The sequence below is a fragment of the Asterias rubens genome, chromosome 18 (assembly GCF_902459465.1).
Source record: "Asterias rubens chromosome 18, eAstRub1.3, whole genome shotgun sequence".
Lineage (NCBI taxonomy): Eukaryota > Metazoa > Echinodermata > Asteroidea > Forcipulatida > Asteriidae > Asterias > Asterias rubens.
In genome coordinates, this window is record NC_047079.1 from 3633933 (window position 1) to 3661045 (window position 27113).

The window sequence follows — 27113 nt, forward strand, 5'->3', positions numbered from 1 at the left end:
ATCACCAGGTTCACTGAGTTCATTCTATATTCTCTCAAGCCGTTCGAGCCTTTCAAACACCACGTCTAAATGATTTCCTTCCCCAGACTAACTGACAGAATAGAAGGAGAACAAACAAAAACCTGACAGAATAGAATGCGGCACAGACAGTTCCCTCCAGTCAGTAAAGGGAGTACTAAGCCCACGTTCTTGCTCTGTTTGGGTCATCTTTGAACCCAGGATACCAAACCAAACACGATGAATGACAGGACAGGATTGATAAAACTTGGGGGTGAAGTACTTCTATTTTGGAGCATAGTTTTCTCATCGCACGAGTGATGAATTCTAGCGGCTATCGGCTATCGGCTATGCAATACTCTTGCAAAGAGCCATATGGCGGACAACTCTTTTTAGAGTAAAAGACGGGTACTTTCAACTCTATTTTGATGTGACGTTTGTTCCAATTTCACTCAAAAAGAGGAACACGGATTGACTTTCACTCTCAATGGAGTGAAACTAAACACCACTCGGACAATAGAGTGAAAGTTTCACATTTTTTTTACATTCCCAGAGAGTATGGCTGTTGTTAAAGACACTGGACACCTTGTTGTTGTAAAAGACTAATCTTCTCACTTGGTTTATTTCAACAAAATGCATAAAATATTAACAAACCTGTGAAATTTGAGCTCAATTGGTCGTCGAAAGTGCGAGATACTAATGGAAGTAAAAACGCCCTTATCGCACAAGTTGTGTGCTTTCAGATGCTTGATTTTTCGAGACCTCAAAATCTAATTCTGAGGTCTCTAAAATTCAAATGTTTAAGTGAGAAATAATTACTTCTTTCGCAAAAGGTACGTTACTTCAGAGGGAGCCGTTTCTCACAATGTTTCACACTATCAAAAGCTCTCCACTCGTTACCGAGTAAGTTTTTATGCTAACAATTATTTCGAGTGATTAATTACCGATAGTGTCCAGTGCCTTTAAAGACAGTGGACACTATTGGTAAATGTCAAAAAAAGTCTTCTCACTTGGTGTATCTCAAAATAATTTGTATGCATAAAATAACAAACCTGTGAAAATTTGAGCTCAATCGGTCGTAGAAGTTGCGAGATAATAATGAAAGAAAAAACACAATTGTCACACGAAGTTGTGTGCTTTATGATGCTTAATTTCGAGACCTCAAGTTCTAAACTTGAGGTCTCGAAATCAAATTCGTGGAAAATTACTTCTTTCTCGAAAACTACGTCACTCCAGAGGGAGCTGTTTCTCACAATGTTTTATATCAACCTCCCCCATCACTCGTAATCAAGAAAGGTTTTATGATGAGAATTATTTTGAGTACTTACCAATAGTGTCCACAGTCTTTAAGGACACATTGCAAAATCTTTCTTTGTTTTATACATTTGTTGGATAAATCAAGATTTGACATTAAAAGAACGCGAGCACGTTGGTAATTCATACAAGAACAGTATCCACAATTTTGTGTGATCCAAAACAGGTTTACATGTTATAACAAACCTGTGAAAATGTATCAAGCTCAATCGGTCATCAGAGTCACGCGAGAATAGTGAAAACAAACCTTGTGATGTTTTCACTGGTCTTGAGTCTTGAGTAGAGTAATCTCTACAGCAGCTCTCGAGGAAAACTAAACTGGTCTCATCAAACATCGGGTTTTGCACTCACGAGATCAAAACTAATTTATTTAGTGTATCCATTTGCAAAATCTATAGCCTTGCAGGCGATGAAGTTTCAAGGGAGGTTTTCCACTATGATCATCGATGCAAGTGTGTAAATAGTATGGTGAACAAACACTAACTAATATTATTTCAATCTTGCCAATGATGCGAACAACCTTTGATTCCCCAGATAAAAGTACCCGACTACGCGTGCCCATTTTACCAGATTTCTTGATTTTTATAAAGTATGGACCAACTTTCGACAAATCACTTATTAATAGTTATAAGAAGGTTAGTTGGTCAATTATAATTACTTCCAAGGACATTTATTTTTTTCGGCAGGACCATGGAGGAAAAATAGACCCAGTGCCAAGTGGTGGACTAGATGGCCATCAGTGTCACCACAGTTCACAATCGACTGCAATGCACAATGTCCAATGGACATCCATGTACATAGTAACAAAGCTATCGAAGTCTTAAAGGCAGTGGACACTATTGGTAATTACTCAAAATAGTTATTAGCAAGAAACCTTTCTTGGTGACGAGTAATGGGGAGAGGTTGATGGTATAAAACACTGTGAGAAACGGCTCCCTCTGAAGTGCCATAGTTTTCGAGAAAGAAGTAATTTTCCACGAATTTGATTTCGAGACCTCAGGTTTAGAACTTGAGGTCTCGAAATCAACCACCTTAAAACGCACACAACTTCGTGTGACAACAAGGGTGTTTTTTCTTTCATTATTATCTCGCAAGTTCGATGACCGATTGAGCTCAAATTTTCACAGGTTTGTTATTTTATGCATATGTTGAGATACACCAACTGTGAAGGCTAGTCTTTGACAATATTACCGATAGTGTCCAATGCCTTTAACGCACGTATATGCCAACAAGGTACTCAATGCGCTTAGTAAATATACATTATACAGAAAGAGAGGTTATTGAAAGTTATGAATTTTGAGACCCAGTTATGTAGCACCTTATACGGGTTTATAAGGTGTTACTGCGCATTTAGCAGCCACACCCAGGAACACCGGGCGAACCCCTTCTCTTTTCGATTAAAGTGCACTGGGTTCTTTTTTACATGTGTTACACATTTTCTCTATGGTTACACAACACATGGGACCAACGGCTTTACAATAGCATTGTAGAAATCCACCTTTCAACAAGGTATATAGATTGTACGTACAAGGTGTAATTTGTCGAGGTTTTAAAGCTGCTGCGATTATTCAAAATTTACAAGCAGGTGGCTGCAGACGCAGCTCTGTTTTCCACATGACTTCCCCTCTTACAATAAACATGCGATCCAACATCTCCAACGCGTACACTGTAGGCATGTACTATTTTATTTCAGTAAAACCCGTCTGTCTGGACTATCTTGTTCCTATGTTTGTCTCTATGGTTTGTCGGTGCTTTAACAATTGGATATAGACATTGTGTAGTAATTTTAGGAAATGTATTTTTTTTTTTTTTTTTTTTTTTTTTAATTTTTTTTTTTTGGGGGGGGTTTGAAACTGTTGGGCGCTTTTAGAAAATGCCTCTAAAAACTTATTTAATGTTCAGCATATGATGAATTTTGGTTACCTTCTAATTAATATTTTGTTGTTCTCCATTTGTTTCTTAATGACAGGTTCGACATGTCTGTCCCCGTGCCTTCTTCTGTTTACTTTATGTGTTTCTATGCTCAGATAGACATTGTGGGTGCACCAACATTGTTTTAAACAAGAAAGGTTGAAGACATTTAGGAATCATAGACATTACCTATGGGGAAAGCCCCTAAAGTATTTTGCATGGTACAAAAATGCATTTTTGAAGTAACTTCTTCCATTAAAATTTGTTTGGGTATGTATTGTTTTCAGAAATATGAATGAAGTATGGAAACAAATGAGAGTTTGATTATAACTGAGTGAATTAAAAAGCTTGAATAAGTTTCGAAAGATCACAATTGGATTCCATTTTTAATGGACCACCACGTTCGCGCAATGGCCGGATTTAACTAACATGCTGGTTTTTATATTATTTTAGTACGACAGATAGATGTTGGATTGTGCATTTTATGATACAACCAATGACAAGGCACCCAGACAGAGCTACGGTCAAATTTTTTCATGCAAAAGGCAGTCCATTGCAGATTTGTCCTTTCAAAAGAACATGATTCTTGAATAACAAGAATTAGCAGCCATTTTGATTTTGATTTTGTTATTTCACTATACTTTTTTTCAACATTCAAATCTGTGACCAGCTTATTCTCTACCTCTATGGTAGACTAATAGGCAAATATCTTAGATATAGATATATAATGAATAGGGTAGATGGCCTTAGCTTTCGATCCAATCCGGACCTTCTTCAGAGGCATAAAACAAGTACAAACAAATACATAACCATTTATAGAAAAAGAGAGGGGGAAAAGGGATTAAGGAAAGGATCCAGAAAAAAGCGGGAAAATAACAGCCAATCAAAGTTTCTATTTCAGAAACAATATTGGTGGCTATGAACCAATAGGAGTGAAGTGGTGGGGACAAAGAATGTTTAGTATGAAAGGATGGGTTACTGGGCCGTAAAAGTGGTAAATATAGGTATAGATATATGTTATAGACGAAATGACTAAAACAACATGCCATGTTCACATTGTAGTGCAGCAATACATAACAATAATAATAATTAACCATTCTTATATAGCGCATAACACATAGAAATCAAACATGTCCCTAAGCGCTTCTGAGAAAAACACAACAGAATACAAAGACAAGATGTACTGGGTAACAAACGAAACGGATGAATTAAATGATAAATAAGTGCGTCTTTAAAGCAATCTTAAACCTAATAATGGAATCGATGTTTTTTATGTGTTCCGGGAGATTGTCCCATAAGGTTGAGGCAGTGTGAACGAAGCTGCGTTCACCATATGATTTGGTCATCACTGGTGGAATAACAAACAACTTTTTCTTATTAGAACGAAGATTTCTAGAAGGTGTGTACAATGTTAACATCTCTGTCAAATAAGGAGGCGCAAAATCATAAAAACATTCATATGCTAACAACAATATTTTGAATGAAATGCGAGAGTGAATAGGTAGCCAGTGTAAGTCTCTTAGAATAACAGACACAGGTTCATGTTTCCTGATACGATAAATAAGACGAGCTGCAGAGTTCTGCACAACCTGCATCTTTTGCACTTGACGAGCCGAGATCCCAGAAAGGAGGCTATTGCAAAAATCAAGATGACACACCACAAAAGCATGAACCAAGCGTGAAACAAAACTGTCCATAGTGAAATTATCATCAGATATTGCACCCAAATTACGACACTTCCTGACAGAATTACAAATATACTTAATGTTGGCATGCAGGAAGTAGCGAAACAAAAAGCATTTGTACTTTTTCCCCTGTTGGACAGGCGATAGAGCAAGGAACAGACAGACAAAAATAAAAAATGATGGACAGGGGACATTTGACCACTGACAGCTATGGGAAACCACTTCATCAATGTTTCTCGTGACATATTATGATTCTGTGCCAAATTCCAAATCCAATTATCAAATTCCACCAAACATCTTCCCCTATCTGACCCCGCTAATAATTAAATTGTGATTACTGCCACTTTTCGACTTAACATTTCGGTCACAAATTTTCTGGAAAGTGTTGGCATCTCCCGTGCACATCGCAAACCTCCCACTATGAACATGGAGGTGGAAATTACCTCCATGCTATGAACAAGTTGAAGGTTTGACCTGTGACGTAATGTGGTTACGAAACAACCTGTACTCCATGCAGGCACAATTTGTACACGGCTAGCTCAGTGAAGACAAACAAATCATCTTATGTTCTGTGATTTGTACAGTAACTTTGACTGTGAAAATGAGGCAAACCTCAAAACTCTTTCAGTGTCATTTTAACCCGTGTGGTAATTATGACACAAAATGTAAGATTGCTCATGCGACCTGGGGATAACTTTGATAGACCTGCTTAAACAGAGAATTATTATTTTCTGCTAAGCTAAAATAAATAGCAGGATATTAGTCACAAACTGTACATGTGACATGGTAGTTTGGCTGGCAACCTGACTCTGGTGGTAAGCATCATTTTGTTGTGCTTATCTACTATTATTTTTGCTTAAAGGCACTGGACACTGTTGGTAATTACTCAAAATAATTGTTAGCATAAACTTACTTGGTAACGAGCAATGGAGAGCTGTATATAGTATACAACATTGTGAGAAACGGCTCCCTCTGAAGTAATGTAGTTTTTGAAAAAGAAGTAGTTTCTCACTAAAATAATTATTTGAATCGAATTCGAGACCTCAGCTGAGGTCCCGAAGTCAAGCATCTGAAAGCACACCTTGTTTTTCTTCCATTATTCTCTCGCAACTTCGACGACAATTGAGTTCAAATGTTCACAGACCGGTCTTTGCAAATAACCAAAGGTGTCCAGGGTCCTACCTCCATGCTTTAAGCAGCTCTATGAAATTGGGCCAAGGGTAAAATCTTACCTGCCAAGAAAAGCACTGGAGAGGACGAGGTTGGTAAACCTTTTTGAAAACAACTAAGGTTGCATGTCTATTTTGGCAAATACAAAATAATATATGACAATCGATGCAACAATTAACAATTACAAACAAACAACAATCTGACGAGGTGATGTGTCCACTTAGGACTACAACTAAAATTCTACCCAAATCACAAACATTGATTCACCAAACCAGCCTGCCATGAAGTGAAACAGAAACAGGTTCGGTCTATTTTAAAGCAAAACTGACCGTTTGAAGTTTCCGCTCGATGATACGTCATGTTCTGTGATGGTGCTTGTGATTCCCCGTTTGTTCCTTATGGGTTGATGATGAGTGTCTTAACGACTAAGAGAAGATCCGTGGTCGTAAGAAGAGGACGGTCGACGTCAACATCACTACACCCCCTGTACTTCAGTCATGATGTCTAAAGTGTATTCAAACAGAAAGTACGAGCGACACCCGTCGTTGAGGAGCCGGCTATACGTACATTAATAATTCAAGGCAGAAGAGAGACACACAAAGTGCTGGATACCAATTTCCATTCAAGTTATTTCTCTACAAGGAAGCAAGACACACACACAATTCCATAGGACTTACCCATGGTGATCTGGAGATAGCTATGACACTGTCAAGTGGAATTAGACGTTTTATCTAAGAAATGACTTCCTGCGGGTTTCTGGTTGATAGAGATCGGACCACCACGCTGTTGGACCTGACGCGGGTAAAAGACGTACAGAATCGTCCACTCAGCAGCAGCACACAGCAGTCAGGTAGCTGGAGTTTTTTTTTCTCCAAAAGATCCGTTTAAAAAACTCCCCAACCTCTACTGGAAATAGTGAAAGGAATTTTCACTTGCAGCTATCAACAAGGATGGGTATTTACTCCAACCTCTCTCCCCTGCGGGCACTCTGGCAGGTCACTGACGGGGGGGGGGGGGGGGGGGAGACAGCAGCTAGTAAACACCCAACCGCGAAGGGGCACGGGCCGTTACTGAAATAGGAAGCGAGAGGTACGAGGTGGCAAATCTATATAAAATGTGCACACACTACTAAGGTTGATGCATTAGTATTCTCATGTAACACACTGCTCTACACCGGGGGTCTAGAGCGTCTCAACGCTGCCGAGTGAATCTCTCTAGTGAGGCACCTGCGTGTAAATAGACACACGACGTAATGCTACCCCTAAGTCGCTACATAAGTGTAGAATAATTTACGCATTGGCAATGAAGTCGATTGCGGGCATCGCTCTTTTTTGTGTGTTGTCGGTGATTTTTTCTTTTTTATTACGCGCGATGCATTATGAAACGAGTGAACTTGACATTTCCTGGCTAGAATGTGATTATTTCCGAACGAGATCGGCTGCTTAGTTCGGTGCAAAGAATACAAATTATGTTCGAGAGATTTTCTTTCAATAAAAATGTTTTTTTTTGACCTATGGTTTATGGGAAAAGATGTGGTCAATGTATTTTGTTTTTATTGTTTTGTTTACCCTCTCCAGAGTTATGGGGTGTGTTCCATTCTGGAATAAAACATAATACAATACAATACAATAAATCTCAGCTTCTGTAAACCAACTTGGATACTGGTGGCTCTCAGCTAACTTCACTTTTCTCGTACCAGTGCCAAGTTTAAAACAATATAGATGCCAAGGGAAAACCTTTTGGGCGCAAGATTTTAACTTGCTTTGTCTCATCTGGATTAATGTGATGGTATTCTACCAACTGAACTATATCTACCTCTAAATATATAAAGTCGGTCACCCTATTATCAATCGTTTTGTTTCCTGTGGAGCAATAGTCACCGTTATAATGTATTAGCTTTGTTTTGCTCTCTTTCGTATTTGGGGATGTATTGGCCATTTCGAATGTATTGGCCATTTCGATAAAAAAACCGTTGTGCTTACCGTTGTGCTTACGTGACTGGATAGACAGATAGTTTCATAGAGTCCGATGCGTGCAGTTTAAAGTCGTTTAGTTAGTAGTAGTGTGGTCTTTGCATGAACTCCCACTGGCCCAGCGCTGAGTTGACTGGCGTACATTTCAAACATTGCTTGTCTTTTCTTTCCTCCCGTTGTTATTTATTTAAACTTCCTTTCTAGGGGGCCTTTGCACTATTTCCAGATTATTTATTACTTCTATTACTGTAGGGTTAATCGGGTTCAATCGCTTTGGATCCTCCTGCGGGTTTTACCCATGCTTAGAAGCTTGATAATATCTCTTAATAGCAAGCAGCCGTCCAGTATAACGGTATTCAGTTGGGTGGTTAGAGGGCTGCATGCTATACACCACATGTGTATAAACATTCTGAAGCATTTCAAGTATGGAATGAGTTAATTTTTGCAATTTGTTTTAAAGACACGGGACAACTTTGGTAAATTGACAAAGAGCAGTCTTCTCACTTGGTGTATCTCTACATAATATAATGCAACAAAAAAATTAACCAACCTATGAAAATTTGAACTCATTTTTGGTCGTCGAAGTTGCGGGAGAATAATGAAAGAAGAAAACACCCTTGTCGCACAAGTTCTGCTCTTTTGGATGCATGAATTCGAGACCTCAGCTGAGGTCTCGAATTCAATTGAAATATTTTAGTGATAAATTTCTTCTTCCTAAAAAACTACGTTCAGAGGGAGCCGTTTCTCACAATGTTTTATACTATCAACAGCTCTCATTTGCCCATACTAAGTAAGTTTTTATGCTAACAATTATTTTGAGTAATTACCAATAGTGTCCAGTGCCTTTAAACGAAAACATCCGGGGGTGTGTTTTATTAATCCCCCAGCGCAGATCCAGAAAATGATATCGAGGGGCGTGATAATGGTTTGATGTGTTTTACCTCCAGAGTCGTAGATTGGATCTGAGTACGTGCTCACTGTGGGGGAGCTGAATGGTACCCATTAGTGTGTGGGGAATGTGTAACTTAAGCCTCAAAGAGGATTGCCTGCCCTCACCCCCCCCCCTCCACATCCCGACGCCCACTCCACGTCCCGACCCCCCCCTCTCCACGTCCTGACCCCCCTCCAAGTCCCGACTACCCCCTCCACGTCCCGACCCCCGCTCCACGTCCCGACCCCCCTCCACGTCCCTCCTCCCCCTCCACGTCCCGACCCCCCTCCTCCCCTCCACGTCCCGACCCCCTTCACTTCCCGACCCCCCCCCCCCCACCACGTCCCAACCACCACCTCCATGTCCCGACCCCCCCCCCCCCCCCCCCTCCACGTCCCGATCCCCCCTCCTCAAACACCTCTAAACTTCCAGGGCAATTTGAATTTACCCAGGACAGAATTTACCCAGAACTGAAATGCATGGGGCCTGCCGTCGATTTCACCAAACTCTTTCTAACTTCGGATTAATCTTAGGACTGAGGACTAGTATAAGCTCCGTAACCATAGACGTTCGGATGCAGTGAACCCATCCTAAGTTAGGACGGGTTACTCGTCCTATCTCGAAGTAGGATTAGTCGTAGCGTTTCGTGTCATCGGCTTCTGGAGCAGTATGACTCGGATTTGTTGTGTCAAACTGACGCTAAATCAGAGTAAAAATCCCGCTAGTTCTTTTAAGAACCATTTTCAGGGTCAGCTTGACCCGTATTTCGGATCAATTCTGACCCAGTATTCTCGGAGTGGCTCAATGTGTTCACTACTTTTACTTTTAAGTAGAATGGTTTTTCAAACAACGCATTCCATTATACGGTGCCCAATTTAATAAAAAGCTGTTAAGCAGAACATTATACTGCTTATCAAGTTTTGCTAAGCAAAACCATAAGTTGGGCACCAGTTGCAACAGTGTAAAGTTTATGTAAGTTGTGGCCGGCAACCAGCTTTTGGTTTTCACGGTGCTCATCGGAAATTGTTATGCTTCACAGTCATTATGAAATAGGCCCAGTGTTCAGCGAACGATTTGAACACTATTTCCATAATCTTGGCATGTAGCCTAATGTTTAACTCTTTTATAAGACCACCTTTGAAGAATCTCCCAACAGGGAGAGAAAGTTTACTGACCTTATGACATCGTATGTTTCTTGGCAAAATTGTCATCTACATCACCCTGAAAATCACTCCTAACTTATCAAGGCTGTCGACTTCCAATCGGTTAAATTGATTTTCCAGAACTTTTTAGAGCAAAAAGTTTTCCAGACTTAAAGACTTATCCAGATGGTGATTAACGGGCTAATCGTCACAACCTCGCAGTTAGTTCGGCATAACTCTGCGCAAAAGAACGATAAAAAGACATGCGTTAAATTAATATTTTGTCACGGTGTATAGCGAGGCGCGTTCTGTAATGCTAGACTTGGTTCCAAGTCTGTGCTCGTGGCCTTTTAGTTCGTATAGCCAATGCCTGAAATATCGCCCTCTTGTGGATTTATAGCTAACCAGTTGAGCTGTTTTGGGTAGACTGGGCCGGCCATAGCCTGAACATCTGACGCCACATTTCGAGGCTCGTGAATAACGCCAGAGACCGGCCTCCAAACCGGCGTGTACATTCACTTGACCGACATTCATTTCACGTATGGGTGCGCTCGTTAAGCTTCCCTGGGTGTACCCCTGTGCTCACTCGGATCGGGTGAGCCCCTGACAAGAGCTAATCGAACGATCACACTCGCTCTCTCGTGGTGACGGCATGCACCTCAGGTCACCCCAAGTGACCCACTCCACAAGCAGGGCACTGGGGTTGACCCAGGTGAGCCCGTCAAAGCTATTCGAACGTACCGGGCAGACCGGGGTCGACCCAGGGAAGCTAAACGAACGCACCCACTGGAGATACGCAGTCAAATTCCACACCAACATTACATGCAAATACATCCACATGTACTGCATACATAATACCACACAAGAGGACAGCAGAGGACCGAAAGTAAGCTTTCATTATCTGTGTTTTGATTGGTCGTCGAGGTGACCTCAGACCAATCAACACTAAACCCAAATACGGTAGCTTTTAGTCACTGCATTTTGTCCAATGATCCAATGCAGACAAAAACAGGGGCCCGTCTACGTTTTGGGTGGCTGATGCAGAGAAATAATCGCGATCTCAGACTTGAAATCATTTGAAATCAAGTCTACGTACAGGCCCTTCATCGGATTTTGCGCTTCTGGCTTTAATAACAGATTTTGCTATGAAATGATGTTGTTGAAAAGATGTTTATATTATTTAGACACAAAAGTAATCGTGTAGTTTTACTTTTACTTCATGAACTAACACATTCCGCCATTTTGTAACCGCATTTGTAATGGTTAATATTACTCTAATGGCGGACGTGTTTGTTCACTAGACCTGTAAAGAATTGCTAATGGTTGTATTTTTAACTTTAAAACCAATAAAATAATCACTTTCGGATTAGGTAAGATTAAAAGCTTTTATTTTAGTATAACCAATCCTGTAGATATTTGTGTACATAATTTCTAGCCTTTTTCATTTAACGCATGAGGGCGCGGGCCTATCATGATTTTTGTTTTAAATCGTTTGTTTTCAAATATAATTATTGTAATATTCAACAAAGGGGGCTATTGTGATGTAAATCACTCTTTGTCACGAACAAAAGATGTGCTTCTCCCTGGACCTAGATGTTGCATTTTGTTTAAAGTTCCACCTCTTTAAATATTTACAATAACTTTGATCATATTACTAAGGGAATCAATGTGTGGTGAAGAGGTTTTCAACTAGTGGCTTAATCCCAACGAGGCCTGGTTCTTGATAATTTTACCGAGACCAGAGTATTTAAAAGCAGCTTCTTCTTGGTGGCGCTATACCGGTTTTATGCTGGTGACGTCATTCGCTCGTCCCCAGCGCCTTGCTAGCTTTAACCAAAGGCGCTGGGATGGGCAAACGTATCATGCAATGTCATTGGATTAATAATGTGCAGTCCCATCATGCATCAAACTCACACTGCACCATTTTTCTATGCACTGTACGCATGACGTACTTCCTGAACAAGAATCTGTGCAAGCGATTAGCCCATGCCAGCGGTCCTGGATAGACTGGCCGCTGGGGCCCAGCGAAGTGACGACATTTTCCAATTTAAACCACAAGAGGGCTCACTTGAGTGCTCCTGTCGGTTTAACGGGATCGATTGGGGGAGGAGGGGGGGGGGGGGGGGGTCAGGCTGGTGCAGGGGGCGAGGCCGTGCAAAGAGTAATAAAGTTGACTAAAAGCTAGACATTTAATTATTCACGAGTCTGTGTGCGGGTCAACCGAGTGTTTCTGGTTGCAGAACGCTTAAAATTAATTGAAACTGAGTTATAAGCGCAGCTAGTTAAATGGGGATCAGACATTCCTCCATGATTTGTAACCTACGTTTTTACTAATATTTATGAATTTTGCTAATCATTTAGTATTTTAGATAAATTAATAATAATTGGTGAAGGCATAATTATGATGAACACGCATGTAAATTTACTCACTGATGTGATTACGTACCGCTATCTCATTTGCATGTAGCTGAACTATTATTTGGGTCAAGGGTGAAAGTTTGTATACATCTGGGAAAAGCTCATTAAAATATCTGGTCACGTGGTATATCTCAGAAGGCAGCCATATTGGAATCGAACACGAACATAATTCGGGATACAGAATTTACAGCCGAATTTGAACGGGCGTTTGAGTGATTTTTCTGACATTTCCTCTCTTGAAAGCTTGCCCCTTGTCGTCACTTTACAATCAGGTATGTAAGTTGGCCATGATGGTGTCAGGTTGGTGAAATTAGCCTCGGTTTTGTTGTGTACGGCAACTCAAACGCCGGCGATCAACGTTGTGTTTTTTAATCGTGCTGGGAAATGTGTGGCGTGTTTATGAAGGCGGTCCGGCCGTGGATTTTGGGGGTATGTCCACCACACACACACGCACGGCGACGGCGTTCGAAAATATGATGGGCATGTTTGATTTTTTTATGGCAGTGCTTTCGATCAAAATTGTGCTCTAATTTAACAGATTTGTGTTTCCATATCTGTAGTACAAATTAGTCTCACATAAATTGGTAAGAGTTAAATATTCGTATTATTAATTTTAAACTATAGAATTTACAAAGATTCACCTAGATCATGAGTTGAAGTTTTAAGTTTCAATCAATTAACTCCCGGTGCTCGTGCTAGCTTGACAATTTGCTGCTATGCACTTTAAATGTGTAGTGAGACTCCTCTATTTGAAAAACCATGAAAATGTATGTAATGCTTTATGCCTGGTCTTGTTGTGTTTTACTAACTACTTTATTAGTAGCAAAGATTTAAGAAAACTAAGTCTAAAAATGTAAACATAAAATATAAATTATCCAGCAATGTCAGGTACGCTAGACGGGCTTCTTTCAAGCCAGCCGAAGCCCTTTTTGGCGTTACTTTACAAAGACAAGTGATTTTTAGGAAAAGTTTCCGTAGGGCGCCACCACTTTTTCATTCAAAATAAAATAATATAGTATTTAATTTAGCTGAGTGATTGATATTCCCTTTTTGTAAAAATGAGTGAAAAAGTGGTGGCGCCATATGGAAAGTTATCCGATTTTTACATTAGGCGCTTAACAAATGTCTTATTATTAAATTATTATGCGACTGAAGTTCCTGAACAACAAAAATTCCATTTAGTGTGTAAGTTCCATTTGATGAATCTTAATGGAGGTAGAAATACCTCCTAGATGTTATTTTTTGAATTTTTTTACTGCTAGAGAAGTTCTGTTCTGTGAAGTTTAACATCAATTTGCTAGCTAAAGCTACATGTATCACATTTACAAACAGACAACATGAAAACATTTGGGTCAGACGTCGGGTTACATGGACATGGTGGTCGCTGGTGGTCTTCGCAATTTACAAAACTATAGGAGTAAAACAAAATTTGAGGACAGCTCTGTCCTGGAATCCATTTTTTAGTTTCTAAACTATTAAGCGGATTGATCGAAGGTGTATCGATGGTTGTTGCTGTGCACAAATGAACAAAATGATGTCAACAAAACTGTTTTGAATTATATTTGAAAGTTAGTTTTAATTCTAAGTGTATTCAAGTTACAGCTTGCTGAGATCATTTGACATAAAAGCTTGCTGAATTGTAATCCTGCACTGACCTTTAACTTTTGCCGTGTCATCCCTTTTTGTAAAGCCATGTTTTTACAACAGATGGTGATCGATCATTATGGTGAACTTTGACCCTGAAAAGAAAAACACATGTGGACTATCAAATAAAACTATGACAATTACATAGTACATGTGCAATGAACATGTTCAAATGCTGCATCACTGTACATACAGTGAATTGTAACATACGACACGAACACAATGTAGGTATGTACATGTACACATTGAGTCCATATGCAACACTTTGCCCTTTGACCCCTTGTTCAGAAACTAATGTTCACTGGTCACTTGGGATGCATTTCTTGTGGGAAGCTAGCAGACTTTCTCTTAGAATTGGTTTTGTGATAATATGGGCCAAGGACATGGAGTAATGAAGAAGATACATAGCTTTCATGAGCTTTTCTCTAACTTCTTCAAGATGGGACGATTTGGTTCTGTGTGAGCACATCGGCCTAGTCTGTTTGGGTTAAAAAAAAAAGAACAGTGGATAAACTGGAATGAACAGACAAGTACATGAAAAAAGGGTCTAAAATTGTCCAACCAGTTCACAGTATGTGTGAGCTACATGTATCATGTATCTTGTTTGTGCAAACTGTATGAATGTGTTGCATAGGATCCACATACATTAAAGCCATTGGACCCTTTCGGTTAACAGTGTTGTCCAAGGCCCACACTTTGTGTACCACAACTTCTATATCAAATAACAAACCTGTGAAAATTTAGGCTCAATCGGTCATCGGAGTCGGGAGAAAACAACGGAAAAAACCCACCCTTGTTTCCGCACGTTTCGCCGTGTCATGACATGTGTTTCAAATAAATCCTTAATTCTCGTTAACGAGAATTTATATTGTTCTGCTGTTTTCTCAAAAAGTAAAGCATTTCATGGAATAATGTTTCAAGAGAAGTCTTTCACCATTGCCTTCTGTGAACCCTGTAAGTTATTTGTAAATCTGTGAACTTTTTTTTTTTTTTTTCTGAACTGAAAGGGTCCAATGGCTTTAAGGCCTACATGTACTGTGTACTGTAGTGTATTGTTTTTTACATGTTTCCATCTTTACTTTGTACTTTTTAGAATAATAAAAATGCAATATTAAACACACGCAGTGGGCTGAAAAGTCCAGTCATAGTGACTACAACCTTGCCTTTAAATTAGACTGATCCCAGGTAAGCATGGTAAGTGCTTAATAACTCAGCCTGGTTATTATGCTGATGGGACTGGGATACGTTTATAGTATGAGTAATGTCATTTGGGAATACTTCTGCACACTGTATTGGACATGACAAACTGTATCGTAGACCATGGATTGGAGGTCTACCTCTATGCATAGACTCGCTCTGATTTCTTCAATGGGGTTCTATATATAGGTCTCGCCTGGAAGCAAAGACAAAGTGATGATTCTTTTTATAAATATATACACAGGCATTTCCAAGCCAAAGTGGACATGACTCAAAAATAAATCAAACTGTGCCTACATGTTTCTTCACACTTTCTTATTATTCCAAACACATGCCAGGATCAACTTCCAAACTTTTTGTTAAGGATTTGCTTCACAGTTTGATTGTTAAAAAATCGTTTGTTCGGAAAGTATATTTTTCAGTGGGAAAACTGAAAAAACTTTGATTTTGTTCAAATGGGTCCAATGTTTTCAGCAATAAGCAGTTTTCAATAAAAGTCATTACATTTTGTATCCATGAAATATGGTGTACAAGAAATAATCATCCAATTTTAACCATCACCCTCCACTTTTCCTTTCATCGCTTACCTTCAGATACTTATATATGCACACACATAAAAATGTCAAAAAAGAAGTTTATCATGACACATGCATGAGTGGATAGATCATTTTATTGAAGCATACTTTCCATATGTACAGAAAATAATGGTTCTTGTTAAAATGTACGCCTTAGATAAAACTACAGTATCTACATGTATTTAACTCTGAGCTCATTCGCAATATTTTGTGACCTGCTGTGGATGAGGTGTATTGACACCCCTATGTGATTACAAAACATCAAGTACATTGTAGGCCAAACACTTGTGCAGGCAATGTGCACTGAGCGTATTTTTTTGTTTTCCCGTTTTTTTTTTTTGGGGGGGGGGTCGATCTTCAATGGTTTGCGATAGATTTTGCTATACTGTACATATGTATGCATAGCATGCAGTGTTTTGTCATGTATGTAAAAACATGGTGTGATAAGATGGCTGCTTGCGTCCACAAACTGGTCTCATAAACTGAGTGGCATGCTGGGGGTTTATACTTTGTAATTTATGTTCAATTCAAATTTACATCGCACATGTACATAAAGTGTAAGTGTGGATCAGACACTTGTCCACATGATTTTCATTGACTGGTAAAGTTTGTATTTAAATCATCATGTCAGTGCTAAATTAGCATTAAAGTTACACATGCGTTTGAAAGTTTTAAAAGGTCATACGACTTGCTAAAAAGTAACCCCTATGCAAAATTACAAAACAATGCTTTTACAATGACAAGACGATATTACCACCTTAAAATAATAATACATGTATACCATGTGTCCAAAAGGACAAAGCAGTAATGGTTTTTGTAAAGGTCTTGCTTAAGAACACAAGTGTCAAGAAGTGGACTCGAACCCACACTCTGCTAATCAGAAACACCAGAGCTTGAGTCCAGTGCACTTGACCGCTCGTCTAGAAAGATCCCCAATCAAAGATTGAAAATATAAGAAACTTTTCATGACTAACTGTCTGTTTCTGTTTCCCATTCAGGTCCTCTGCCTCTAGACTTCTCAAAGTCCCTTTCCTCCACAGAAGCTCACCCTCCACACGTGAAGCGCCATGTCCGAGACGTTGAACTTCGGCCCCCAGTGGCTGCGTGCGTTGTCCACCGGCACCAGCGTCACCTCACCCCCACCATCTCCAGGTATAGGAATCCCTGCGGGTCTACCGCCCTCTACCGTACCGACGCAGTTCAAACTTGCCGAACATCGCTACGGTAGGGAGGAGATGCTGGCGTTGTATCGTAAGAGTGAGAAGATGCCTTGCAGCTTGGAAGACGTCACATCCATTGCGAAGAGGGAGGCGCTCACACCGATGGCACTGTTGCCTCTAAACGATGAAGAACAGGTTAGTCGGCATCTACTTGGTTCTTTCCTTCTCAGGCTTTTTCAAAACTGGGGGGGGGGGGAATTTCAGACCTGAATTTTGAGGGGAATAATAATTATTTTGAGTTATTACCAAAAGTGTTCACTACCTTTAATGAATATGTGATTTGTTTTTGGATTGCAGAGGTGTTTGTCTCAGTGTGTGAACAGCTCAGTGGTGCTACGTCTGACTGGGAGAGGGGGAGGGGCCCCAGCGATAAGGGGGAGTCGAGGAGCGGGACGAGGAAGGGGTACGTTGTAGATTCTAATGTCCCATTCGCCTCCAGGCTTTACGGCAGTGTCGACTCTAAAGGGTCTTGGGTCAATTTCACAAAGAGTTAGGACTAGTCCTAGGAGATATTATAACACCCCTTCCAAAAGTTCTGCCTATTGATTGGTTTAGAGCACGTGACATGGTATGTCATAGTTTTACTTGATGGCGGCCGTGCATTGTTTGCTGTGTGATAGTCCGACGACTATCACACGGCTTGCAATACCCAGACGCCTTTTTACCCACCTCGAATCCAATCAGTTGTGCATCTGTGTTTCTGAAATGCGCATACGAATGTTACGTGCACAAAGATGATAAACAGTCTGTTTGGTTGTTATAAAACAAATATTGACTCTGCTTTAACTCGTGCTGTGGTTTAAACTCTGACTCTCTCGGTGATCCCCGGACAATTCCATTTTCTCTCGGCTGCACCTCGGGGAAACTAGAACGCTCCAGGGATCACCTCGGGAGTCGTAGTTTTAACCATAGCACTCGAAGCAGTCAATATTTGTATATTAAAACTTCAGGCTAGTTGTATAGAACAAGCAACTCGTCCTGTAATTTCAGACCTGACACTCATGAGATTATTTTTGTTGTTGAAACACCCACCAGGTCGAGGCAGAGGAGAGTACCAGCGAAGTGTTACGATGTTTGACGAAGAGACACCTGGATTCACTCGGGGTAGAGAGTTCTCTCGAACTATGAGCTGGGACGAAAGGTACATGACTCAACCAAAAAGTTGATGTAAAATTATGAGAAAACTGAAATATGGATGGAATTTTTCTTTTTTGGAAATTGCCTGGAACTGGTTGCCGTTCAGGGGTCTAGGTACTCTTTGTAGGACAGAATACACCTTGTCGACAGCTTTACATTAAATTCAGACAGTTTGAACATAGTGATAGTAGAAAGCTTCCCTTTAAATATTACTTGCTGAGGTGCTATAGTTTTTGAGAGAAAAAAACAAGTCACAAAAATAATTTTGATCTCGGCTGTTCGCACTTGGACTTAATATCGGTAAGTTAACAATTTGTGACGGTTAGTTAACACTTTAAGTTCAATGGGAACACTGCTTTATACTCAGTCATGTCGGTGTTTTTGAGTCCTGCTGCTAACTACTTGGGTTTGATGCAAAACCAATGACCCTGCATTTTATTTATTCTGTCTGGGTTTCCAACTGGCCCATTTTACGTAGATGTCATGCAGTGAAAAGGTCGTTGGCCAAAAGTGCTGTTTTGGTTTAGCAGGGCTGTTAAGGAGCCTTGAGCGTCACTGAGTGACGGATACGCGTTCTATAAGAAGCCACTATTAATATTATAGCTTAATCTGTAATTCCTTGTATTTCCTCCTTCCAGTCAAGAACATCGTTTCGACAAGCGTCTCGACACTCGTAACTTTGAGGACGCTCCGGGCGGTCCGCTCTCTCCGCGTAAGCACATCGAGCGAGGGAGCGCGAGCGACAACTGGAGATCCCCACGGGACCGGGTGTCTCGCGCTGACGAGGAGGACGAGGGAGGAACATGGAGGCAAGCTGGGTCAAGGTCCGTGAGACCGGCACGAGAAGGAGATGAAAATTGGAGGAGTTCAACAGGTTTGTGAGATGTTCTCGTGTCGTCTTTCTTAGTGGGTTTTCTAGGCCAAAAAGAGTATTTCAGGTGTAGGATCCGGGTTTGGACCACTTTCCTGAAACGACTAATGCCCCATTCATTCATTCTTGCAAATGCAAATGTGATGCATATTTGGCGTGAATTTGACGTCACAACTCTGTTTTCGCTGTGATATTCGCAAGAGAGTTGAGCACAACTCAACTGCTACAAATAATTTGTTGCGAATGTGTGACGTCAACATTCGCATCGCATTTGCAGGAAGTATGAGCCGGGCCAAAGGAATTTCGCTCAACTAAAAACATCACAATTTGCAGAGTTCCACAAACTGGAAATACTTTGGCAAACAGCCATACAACAGTTTGCTGTCGTGTAGCCAGGGATCAGACCCAAGTTAATGGTACAACCTAGTCTTGCACGATACAGTTACTCGACACCCAGTGTGCACCCAAAGTGTTAAATTCTACTAATGAGGTCAGCCTTTGCCCAATTTCATAAAGCTAAAGTAGTAGCCCCAGCCACTTTTCTATACCTGCCGCCCGAGTAGTAGTTAAAAAGCAGGACAGTTCTTTTCAGAACTTAGAAGTCTCCTGGACATCCGATAAATCTACAGTTCTCTAAGAACAAACTCTACCTGGCAAGTAGATACACACACATGGTGTTGCCGCAAACCAAATGTATATTGATACCTCACCATGCAATGCCTCAAATCCTATGGAAATGGCCCTGCCCTCTTAAAGTTGAAATGCCAGGCCTTACTAAAGGGCACTGTGCAGCTTTGGTAATTGTCAAAGACCAGTATTCTCACTTGGTGTATCCCAACATATAATGCATAAAAATAACAAACCTGTGAAATTTTTTGTTCAGTTGGTCATCAAGTTTGCGAGAGAATAATGAAAGAAAAATTACCCTTGTTGCATTACTTTGTGTGCTTTCAAATGCATAGTAAAATGCTTCAGCTGAAGTCTTTGATTATTTGAGTGAGAAATTCCCTCTCTCAAAAACTGTACTTAACTTCAGAGGGAGCTGTTTCTCACAAGGTTTGATACTATCAACAGCTCTCCATTGCTCGTTACCGAGTCAGTTTTTATGCTAACAATTATTTTGAGTAATTATTAATAGTGTCCAGTGCTTACAAGCTGTTTCTCTTCTGCACCATCAGGATCAACAAGAACAAGTTGGAACCATCCAAGAGAACGTGACGATCGAGAGAGAGGGGGCTTGGAGAGAGGGGTGGATAGAGGAATGAGGGAGAGGCGCTACAGCGGACGGTCTCGCCAAGACAGCTGGCATGAGGACGGCGGGGCCGAGGAGATGCCGGAGTGGACCATGGATGATCCGTTTGACGGCGATATTGGAACATTTGATGCCTCAGGGGCTTTCTGTTCTACAAAGGTCAGAGTTCAGTTTTTGTTGTGCTTTCAGATGCTTGATTTCGAGACCTCAAATTCTAATTTTCTGTCTCGAAATCAAATTGGTTGAAAATTACTTCTTTTCCGGAAACTACTCCACTTCAGAGTAATTTTTTATGCTAATAATTATTTTGAGTAATTACCAATAGTGTCCACTGCCTTTAAATATATGGCCGTGTCCGAAATGGCAACTTTAACTACAGATCTGGCTAGATTGCGCGCATCTGCCTAGACCTGTTGATCTAGCATTTTAGTTGTAGTTGTTTCGGAACACCTTCTATGAACCATCTGACTCTTGGGAACATTCTTTTTTAAATGAGCTGACCATCCATTTGCAACCATTACACGTCACGAGTTGTGGTAGACTGCAGGCCTGATAATTCTTGGAGACAACGAAGGCGACTGCCTCCATGCCCCTGGTCATTGCCTTGATGCCCTTGAAATGTTCCAGTAGAAATTTACAATTTCCTCATAGGGTGCTCTTTACCAAGGAGAAAATGCCTTGATGCCCTTGCTCTTTCAAAAGCGAAGCATACAGGACTGTAGACGGGTCCCCTGTCTTTAGACAGACACTGGTCTTAGATGTGCAGTAATGCAACCATTACACTTCACCAGTTGTGGTAGATTGCAGGCCTGATAGTTAATGGAGGCAACGAAGTGCAGTGCAACGAAGTGCAGTGCAACGAAGTGCAGTGCAACGAAGTGCAGTGCAACGAAGTGCAGTGCAACGAAGTGCAGTGCAACGAAGTGCAGTGCAACGAAGTGAGTGCAACGAAGTGCAGTGCAACGAAGTGCAGTGCAACGAAGTGCAGTGCAACGAAGTGCAGTGCAACGAAGTGCAGTGCAACGAAGTGCAACAAAGTGCAACGAAGTTCAACGAAGTGCAACGAAGTGCAGTGTAGTGCACACACGACATAGAAACCAGACTAATATATACTGCACACATTCTATTTTGTGCATCCCTGTGGAGACATCTTTGGGTCTTTCCTTTGTCCCTGTAGTTAAGAACCTCCCATAGACTTTGTACACGGATATTCCTTGCGGAGCACGTCAGCTCTTTGAATGTTCCTATGGAGACCTGTTATGTTCCCTTTTCTGTTTTGTTCTCGGTCTTCCTAAGGTAGTGAATATGAAATCGCACATGAGTTGTGCACAGACAGTGACAGCTATTTCAACTGTGAACAGTTTAAGGTGCCTGCTCATTGAATACTGTTAACATTGGTTTCTACTCATAATGATTATTCATTCAAGTCCAAATTTGCATAAATTAACATAAATTTGAAAATATTAGCATCGATTTTAACAAAATTTAAATATTTGTTTTCCATACAGAAAGCTGACAAGGAGGCGGGATCTGGGGACAACAATAAAGAGGACAGCAAAGGGGAACAGACTGGTAGAAAGTCTAGCAAAGGTAGAACTAGTCTTCTGGACAATATATAAGTCTAATATCCTGAAATGTTTGAGATTCCTGTTTTTCTTGAACCAGTTTGCATAAATATTTTTTCGAAATGTGATCGTGGACGGGATTATTTTTAAAAGATTTTACAGAATATATGTATTTTTTTATAACATAATTATAATGAAGCTTTTACTTCACAAAGTAAAGACGACAAGCGTTCTCATAAAATACACAGGGATTTTTTGCTCTGTTTTCGGGAAAATATGAGAAGCGTCCACCGTGAAGTGCAAAATCGTGAAGTGCAAAACCTTGTAAGCCACGACCAATAATCTGCCATGGTATGCAGGAACCTCGGACCACTCAAACTTGCCTCTTGTTATTCCGAATACAGTAATAAATTATGTTGGCAGTCATTACAATCTCTCGTAATCCTTCTTTGCATAACAAAAACGACGGAGGGTCTGGAAAATGGTATTACACAATAACCCCTGGATAAAAGGGAGATTTCAAGCATGAATTCTGGTACCCTTTGTCCCTGTTTGTACGGAGGAAATGGCATTGCACACAATTTAATGTCTGAGGCATGTTAATATTGCTGTATGGTTTTTTTTTTTTTTTTTTTTTTTTTTTTTTTTTTCTTTCCAGTATTTTAAATATATTGCTGTTAATCTCTCTTACTATATATCTGTATATTTTTACTGGTCATTATTTGATATTTTTCATTTTCTTGTTGTACCTTTATCTTGTAAATACATAGTTTAATGATTTTAAAGTTTTTGTGATGTATTTTGTAAGTTTTAGCATTTTTTTTTATTTTGAATCCAACCGTATGTGGTTGCAAATAAAATTAACCTTACCTTACCATCCGGAGGGTATACAAAAGCGGGTTAGCCAACTTCCGGTCATGTGTCCAAAGAAGTTCAATGGCCATAACAAGTTGGATGTCCATTACCATGACACCTGGTAAAACAAAGGCCACATGGTTAGTGGTCCCCCTTTTATTTGCTTAGCAGCTAAGACTTTTGCTAAGCAGTTTTATGGCACAAGTAAAATTATCTTCCATGTTAGTGGGATGGATTTTAATTTTGAAGTTGATATCAGATGAACTTTTGCAACTTCACACACTCCCTCACTCAGTTGACCCAAATTGTCACGTTGCAGCGTTGCCGCATGCTTGAGTCAGGCTAAGGTAAGGTACATGTAGATATTGCAACTTGGTCAAGAGTTTTACTAAACTTAAAACGTTTACTTCTTTGATTCAGATGAAAAAGACAAACTTAGTACATCAGACTTGACTGATCAACCGGACAACTCTCTTCGTGCTTCACCCTTGCCAGACAGTCACAAAAACTCTGAACCGAATTCCGCGGACGCTGTAATACCCTCGTCCAATCAGAACAAGTCGCAGACCCTCCAGTCGAAAGGTGATCGTCGGCAGGGCCCCTCCCCAATAACTGTCAAACTCTCCGAAAATGCAGTCAACGCAGGCAAGAAGCTGCCGAACAACGCAAAGGGCGACGGACCCTCTAATACTGCCGGGGGGGACTCCAACCCAAGCACCAAAATCTCAGGGAAAACCAAAAAGCAATCGAGTGAGAGCGGTGAAGCCAAGGCCGTGGTACCAACGGTCAGTGAGGTCATGGCGCAGATGGCAAAGGTCGCCAGGGCCAGCGAGGAAGCGAACAAGGGGTTAGACTCTGAAGTGGCATTGACAGCGGAGGAGGTTGAAGCCTCGATAGAGAAGAAGTTGGACAGCAAGAAAGTGGAAGCGGAAGAGGATGAGGAGGATGACGATGGTCTGGCGCAGATGGAGAAAGCTGCTGAGAGTCTCATGGCTGTTATTGATGAGGTAAGGATGGATTCAGTTTTTTTGTAACGTCTCAGTCGCAAGGAGATTGTTCTTTCTTTTTTTTTTCTAGTCAAGTTTGCCCCAAACAAGGCTAAAATAAAAGCCACTCTTGTTTAGGGGCTACAAGAAGATACACAATTTTAAATGTGAAATATCGCTTAGTAATACATTGGATGGTGTCAGTTTGTGAAAGCGGAAAGTAATTTTTTGTTTTTCGACTCCATAAACAGACAAAAACCTTTGTTGCTTCATGGATTATCAGTTTAGGATGAACACATTAAAAAACACCGCATATAGTATGTGAATACCCCCGGAATTTTGGTATATAAAAGCTTCATTTCAACTTTAAAGGCAGTGGACACTATTGGTAATTACACAAAATAGTTATTAGCATAAAACCTCACTTGGTAAAGAGTAATGGGGAGAGGTTGATAGTATTAAACATTGTGAGAAACGGCTCCCTCTGAAGTGACGTAGTTTTTGAGAAAGAAGTAATTTTCGAAGAAGAGGTATCGAAACCAAGCATCTGAAAGCACACAACTTTATTTCATAGATATCTCGCAACTTCGACGACCAATTGAGTTAAAATTTTCACAGGTTTGTTATTTTATGCATAATGTCGAGATACACCAAGTGAGAAGGTTGGTCTTTGTGTCTTTAAATGCTGTTTTCTCTGATTGCTTTTTACTGGTATCTACGTGTGTGTCAGTTTGTGAAATGTTTGCATTTCCGTTTGTGTCAGGTATGAAAAAATGAGTTTTGTTTTTTGTCTCTTTTTTTTGTGGGGGTTGTAGGATGACGACAAGGAGCCTGAGGAGACCGAGGTATCGATTAGTAAACCTGGAAGTAGTAGTAACAGTGCCGATGGATCAGTGCTGCCTATGACACATGAAAATGCCTTCAAGTGGCTGTATAAGGACCCACAGGGATCAGTGCAAGGTATACCAACATCTTGAAGGATTTGGGTTATTTTTGTAACACAAAACACAGATTTAAAATAAACTTACACCGTTTGAAGATAATGATAGTAGAAAGAATTTCAAGAACTGACTCTGTGTTAATAGTGCAGTTAATTACGATCATAAAAGCTACAGTAGTAGTCCCAGCCAATTTTCTATACCTTCCGCCCGGGTAGTAGTTAAAAAGCAGGACAGTTCTTTTCAGAACTGAGAAGTCTCCCGAACATCTAATTAATCTACCCCGTGGTAGTAGAATAAAGAAAGACAGTTCTCTAAGAACAAACTCTACCTGGCAAGTAGATGTAGATACACACATGGTGTTACCGCAAACCAAATATATATTGATAGTAGAAAGCTTGCCTTAAAATATTACTAGCTGAGGTGCTGTAGTCTTTGAGAAATGAGTAAACAAACAAACAAATGACACTCAGATATTCAGTAAAGCATAAACATGCACTCTCTCCTGCTTATTAGAAGAAAAAAATGAAAGAAATTGATCATTCCTACGAGGAGTTATGTCTATTTTAAAAAAAGGTGCTCAATTTGCAAGCTGTCTGTGGAATACTTGACAAAACAATTGAATGAATGACACTCTAAGCGCAGAGTTCAGTAGTAAGCAGATAGCACCTGTAAGCACAGACAAAATTGCTAAGCAAAGAAATGTATTGCTGAACAGAAAACTTTAATAGCCAAAATTACATTGTTGTAACCAGTGCCCCACTAAATGTTTGCTTAGCAAAGAAATTTGTTGGGAAGTATTTTCTGCTATTATGAAATTGGACCCTGCAGGTAAGTGGGCCTAGGGAGCAAGTGTTAACATGCACTTATATCATGGCAGAGTGGATAAGAGCACCGAACTCAAGCTCTGGTGCTTCTGTTCAGCAGAGTTTGAATCCCGGTCGTGACACTTGTGTCCCTGAGCAAGACACTCAACTATAATTGCTTCTCTCCACCCAGGGGTAAACGGGTACCTGTGAGGGCAGAGATGGTTCTTGTGATTGATTTAGCCAAGTGTTAATATGCACTTTCTATCTGTTCTGTTTAAACTCAGGTCCATTTATGTCGAGTGAGATGGCCGATTGGTTTGGTGCTGGTTACTTCACGATGACTCTGTTAGTCAAGAGAGGCTGTGATGAAGACTTCATGTGTCTCGGGGAAGTCATCAAGAGATGGGGCAGGGTACCATTCATCCAGGGACCTGAGCCTCCACCAATGGGGGTAAGAATGTCTGCTTCGATAAAGATAATACAAATATCAAAGTCTTATATAGCGCACGTATCTGCCAACAAGGCACTCAAGGGGCTTAGTATATACAGTTATACGGAAAGAGAGGTTATTGAAAGTTATGAATTCTGAGACCCGATAATGTAGCACGACGCATTTAGCAGCCACAGCCAGGAACACCGGTGTGAACCCCTTCTCTTTTTGATAAGTGCACTGGGTTCTTTTACATGCATTACACAACACATCGGACCAACGGCTTTACGTCCCATCCAAAGGACGAAGCAATGGTTAAGTGTCTTGCTTAAGGACACGAGTGTCACGGCTGGGGATTTTGAACCCACACTGCCACGAGACCAGATGACCCAATGTATAGTATTATTGGTTGCACAGATGTACATGCGGTAAGCCCAGGACGCAGTTTCATAGAGCTGCATAAGCACAAACAAGTAGCGAACCACACCAAATTTTTGCTTACCAAAATAAGGTAACCAGCCAAAATACTATGGTTAGAGAACCTACTGTGACTGGTATCCTGCTCATTCTTGCTTAGCAGATAATCTATAAGCAATATTTGGACACCGTCTTTAACAATGTTGTGCACACCCTTTAAGCAAGAACTCTGTCGATCATTTGCACTTGTAGAAAATGCAGCCGTCAGTTTCGGCTGAAGTACGGCAGGTTCCCCAGCCATCGCAGCCTCAGCAACAGGTTCATCATGGTCTCCCTCCGCAGCTGTTCACCCAACAGCAGCAACAGCAGCAGCAGCAGCAGCAGCAGCAGGGTCCTCCTCAGCCGCCGCAGCCGCCACCTACACAGCAGCAGCGGGAACACTTGCAACAGCAGCAACAACACCACGTCTTCCAGCAACTAATTCAGCAGCAACAGGCATTTATCAGGTGAGCCTACTGACACTTTTTTTTTTAAAGGAGGATTTTGAATAAAAGTAGAGGCATCAGGGCCCGATTTCATAGAGCTGCTTAAGCACAAAATGTTGCTTAGGCAAAAAAATTCATGCTTTGTAAAATCAGATTACCGGCCAATTTGCTTAGGCAAAAAAATTCATGCT

The 27113-nt window shown here is 40.7% G+C and overlaps 2 protein-coding genes across 5 annotated transcripts in view; one reads left to right on the top strand and one right to left on the bottom strand.

The window, feature by feature from the left end:
- Positions 1–7091, bottom strand: part of LOC117302403 (neprilysin-1-like) — a 55741-nt gene extending 48650 nt beyond the window's left edge. Inside the window, exons 1-2 of one of the 2 annotated variants that reach the window (XM_033786338.1) lie at positions 6755–7091; positions 6407–6581 (exon numbers count right to left, since the gene is read on the bottom strand). In XM_033786338.1, the coding sequence (XP_033642229.1) occupies positions 6407–6437 (31 nt within the window). In that variant the 5' untranslated portion in view covers positions 6438–6581; positions 6755–7091. The remainder of the gene's footprint in view (positions 1–6406; positions 6582–6754) is intronic. The other variant, XM_033786339.1, reaches the window with a different exon arrangement.
- Positions 7092–12689: 5598 nt separating this feature from the next.
- Positions 12690–27113, top strand: part of LOC117302160 (GRB10-interacting GYF protein 2-like) — a 30905-nt gene continuing 16481 nt past the window's right edge. For all 3 annotated transcript variants that reach the window (XM_033785967.1, XM_033785968.1, XM_033785969.1), the window contains exons 1-11: positions 12690–12813; positions 16956–17312; positions 17475–17580; positions 18213–18318; positions 18953–19188; positions 20364–20596; positions 21946–22027; positions 23278–23864; positions 24659–24803; positions 25875–26041; positions 26690–26943. In XM_033785967.1, the coding sequence (XP_033641858.1) occupies positions 17025–17312; positions 17475–17580; positions 18213–18318; positions 18953–19188; positions 20364–20596; positions 21946–22027; positions 23278–23864; positions 24659–24803; positions 25875–26041; positions 26690–26943 (2204 nt within the window). In that variant the 5' untranslated portion in view covers positions 12690–12813; positions 16956–17024. The remainder of the gene's footprint in view (positions 12814–16955; positions 17313–17474; positions 17581–18212; positions 18319–18952; positions 19189–20363; positions 20597–21945; positions 22028–23277; positions 23865–24658; positions 24804–25874; positions 26042–26689; positions 26944–27113) is intronic.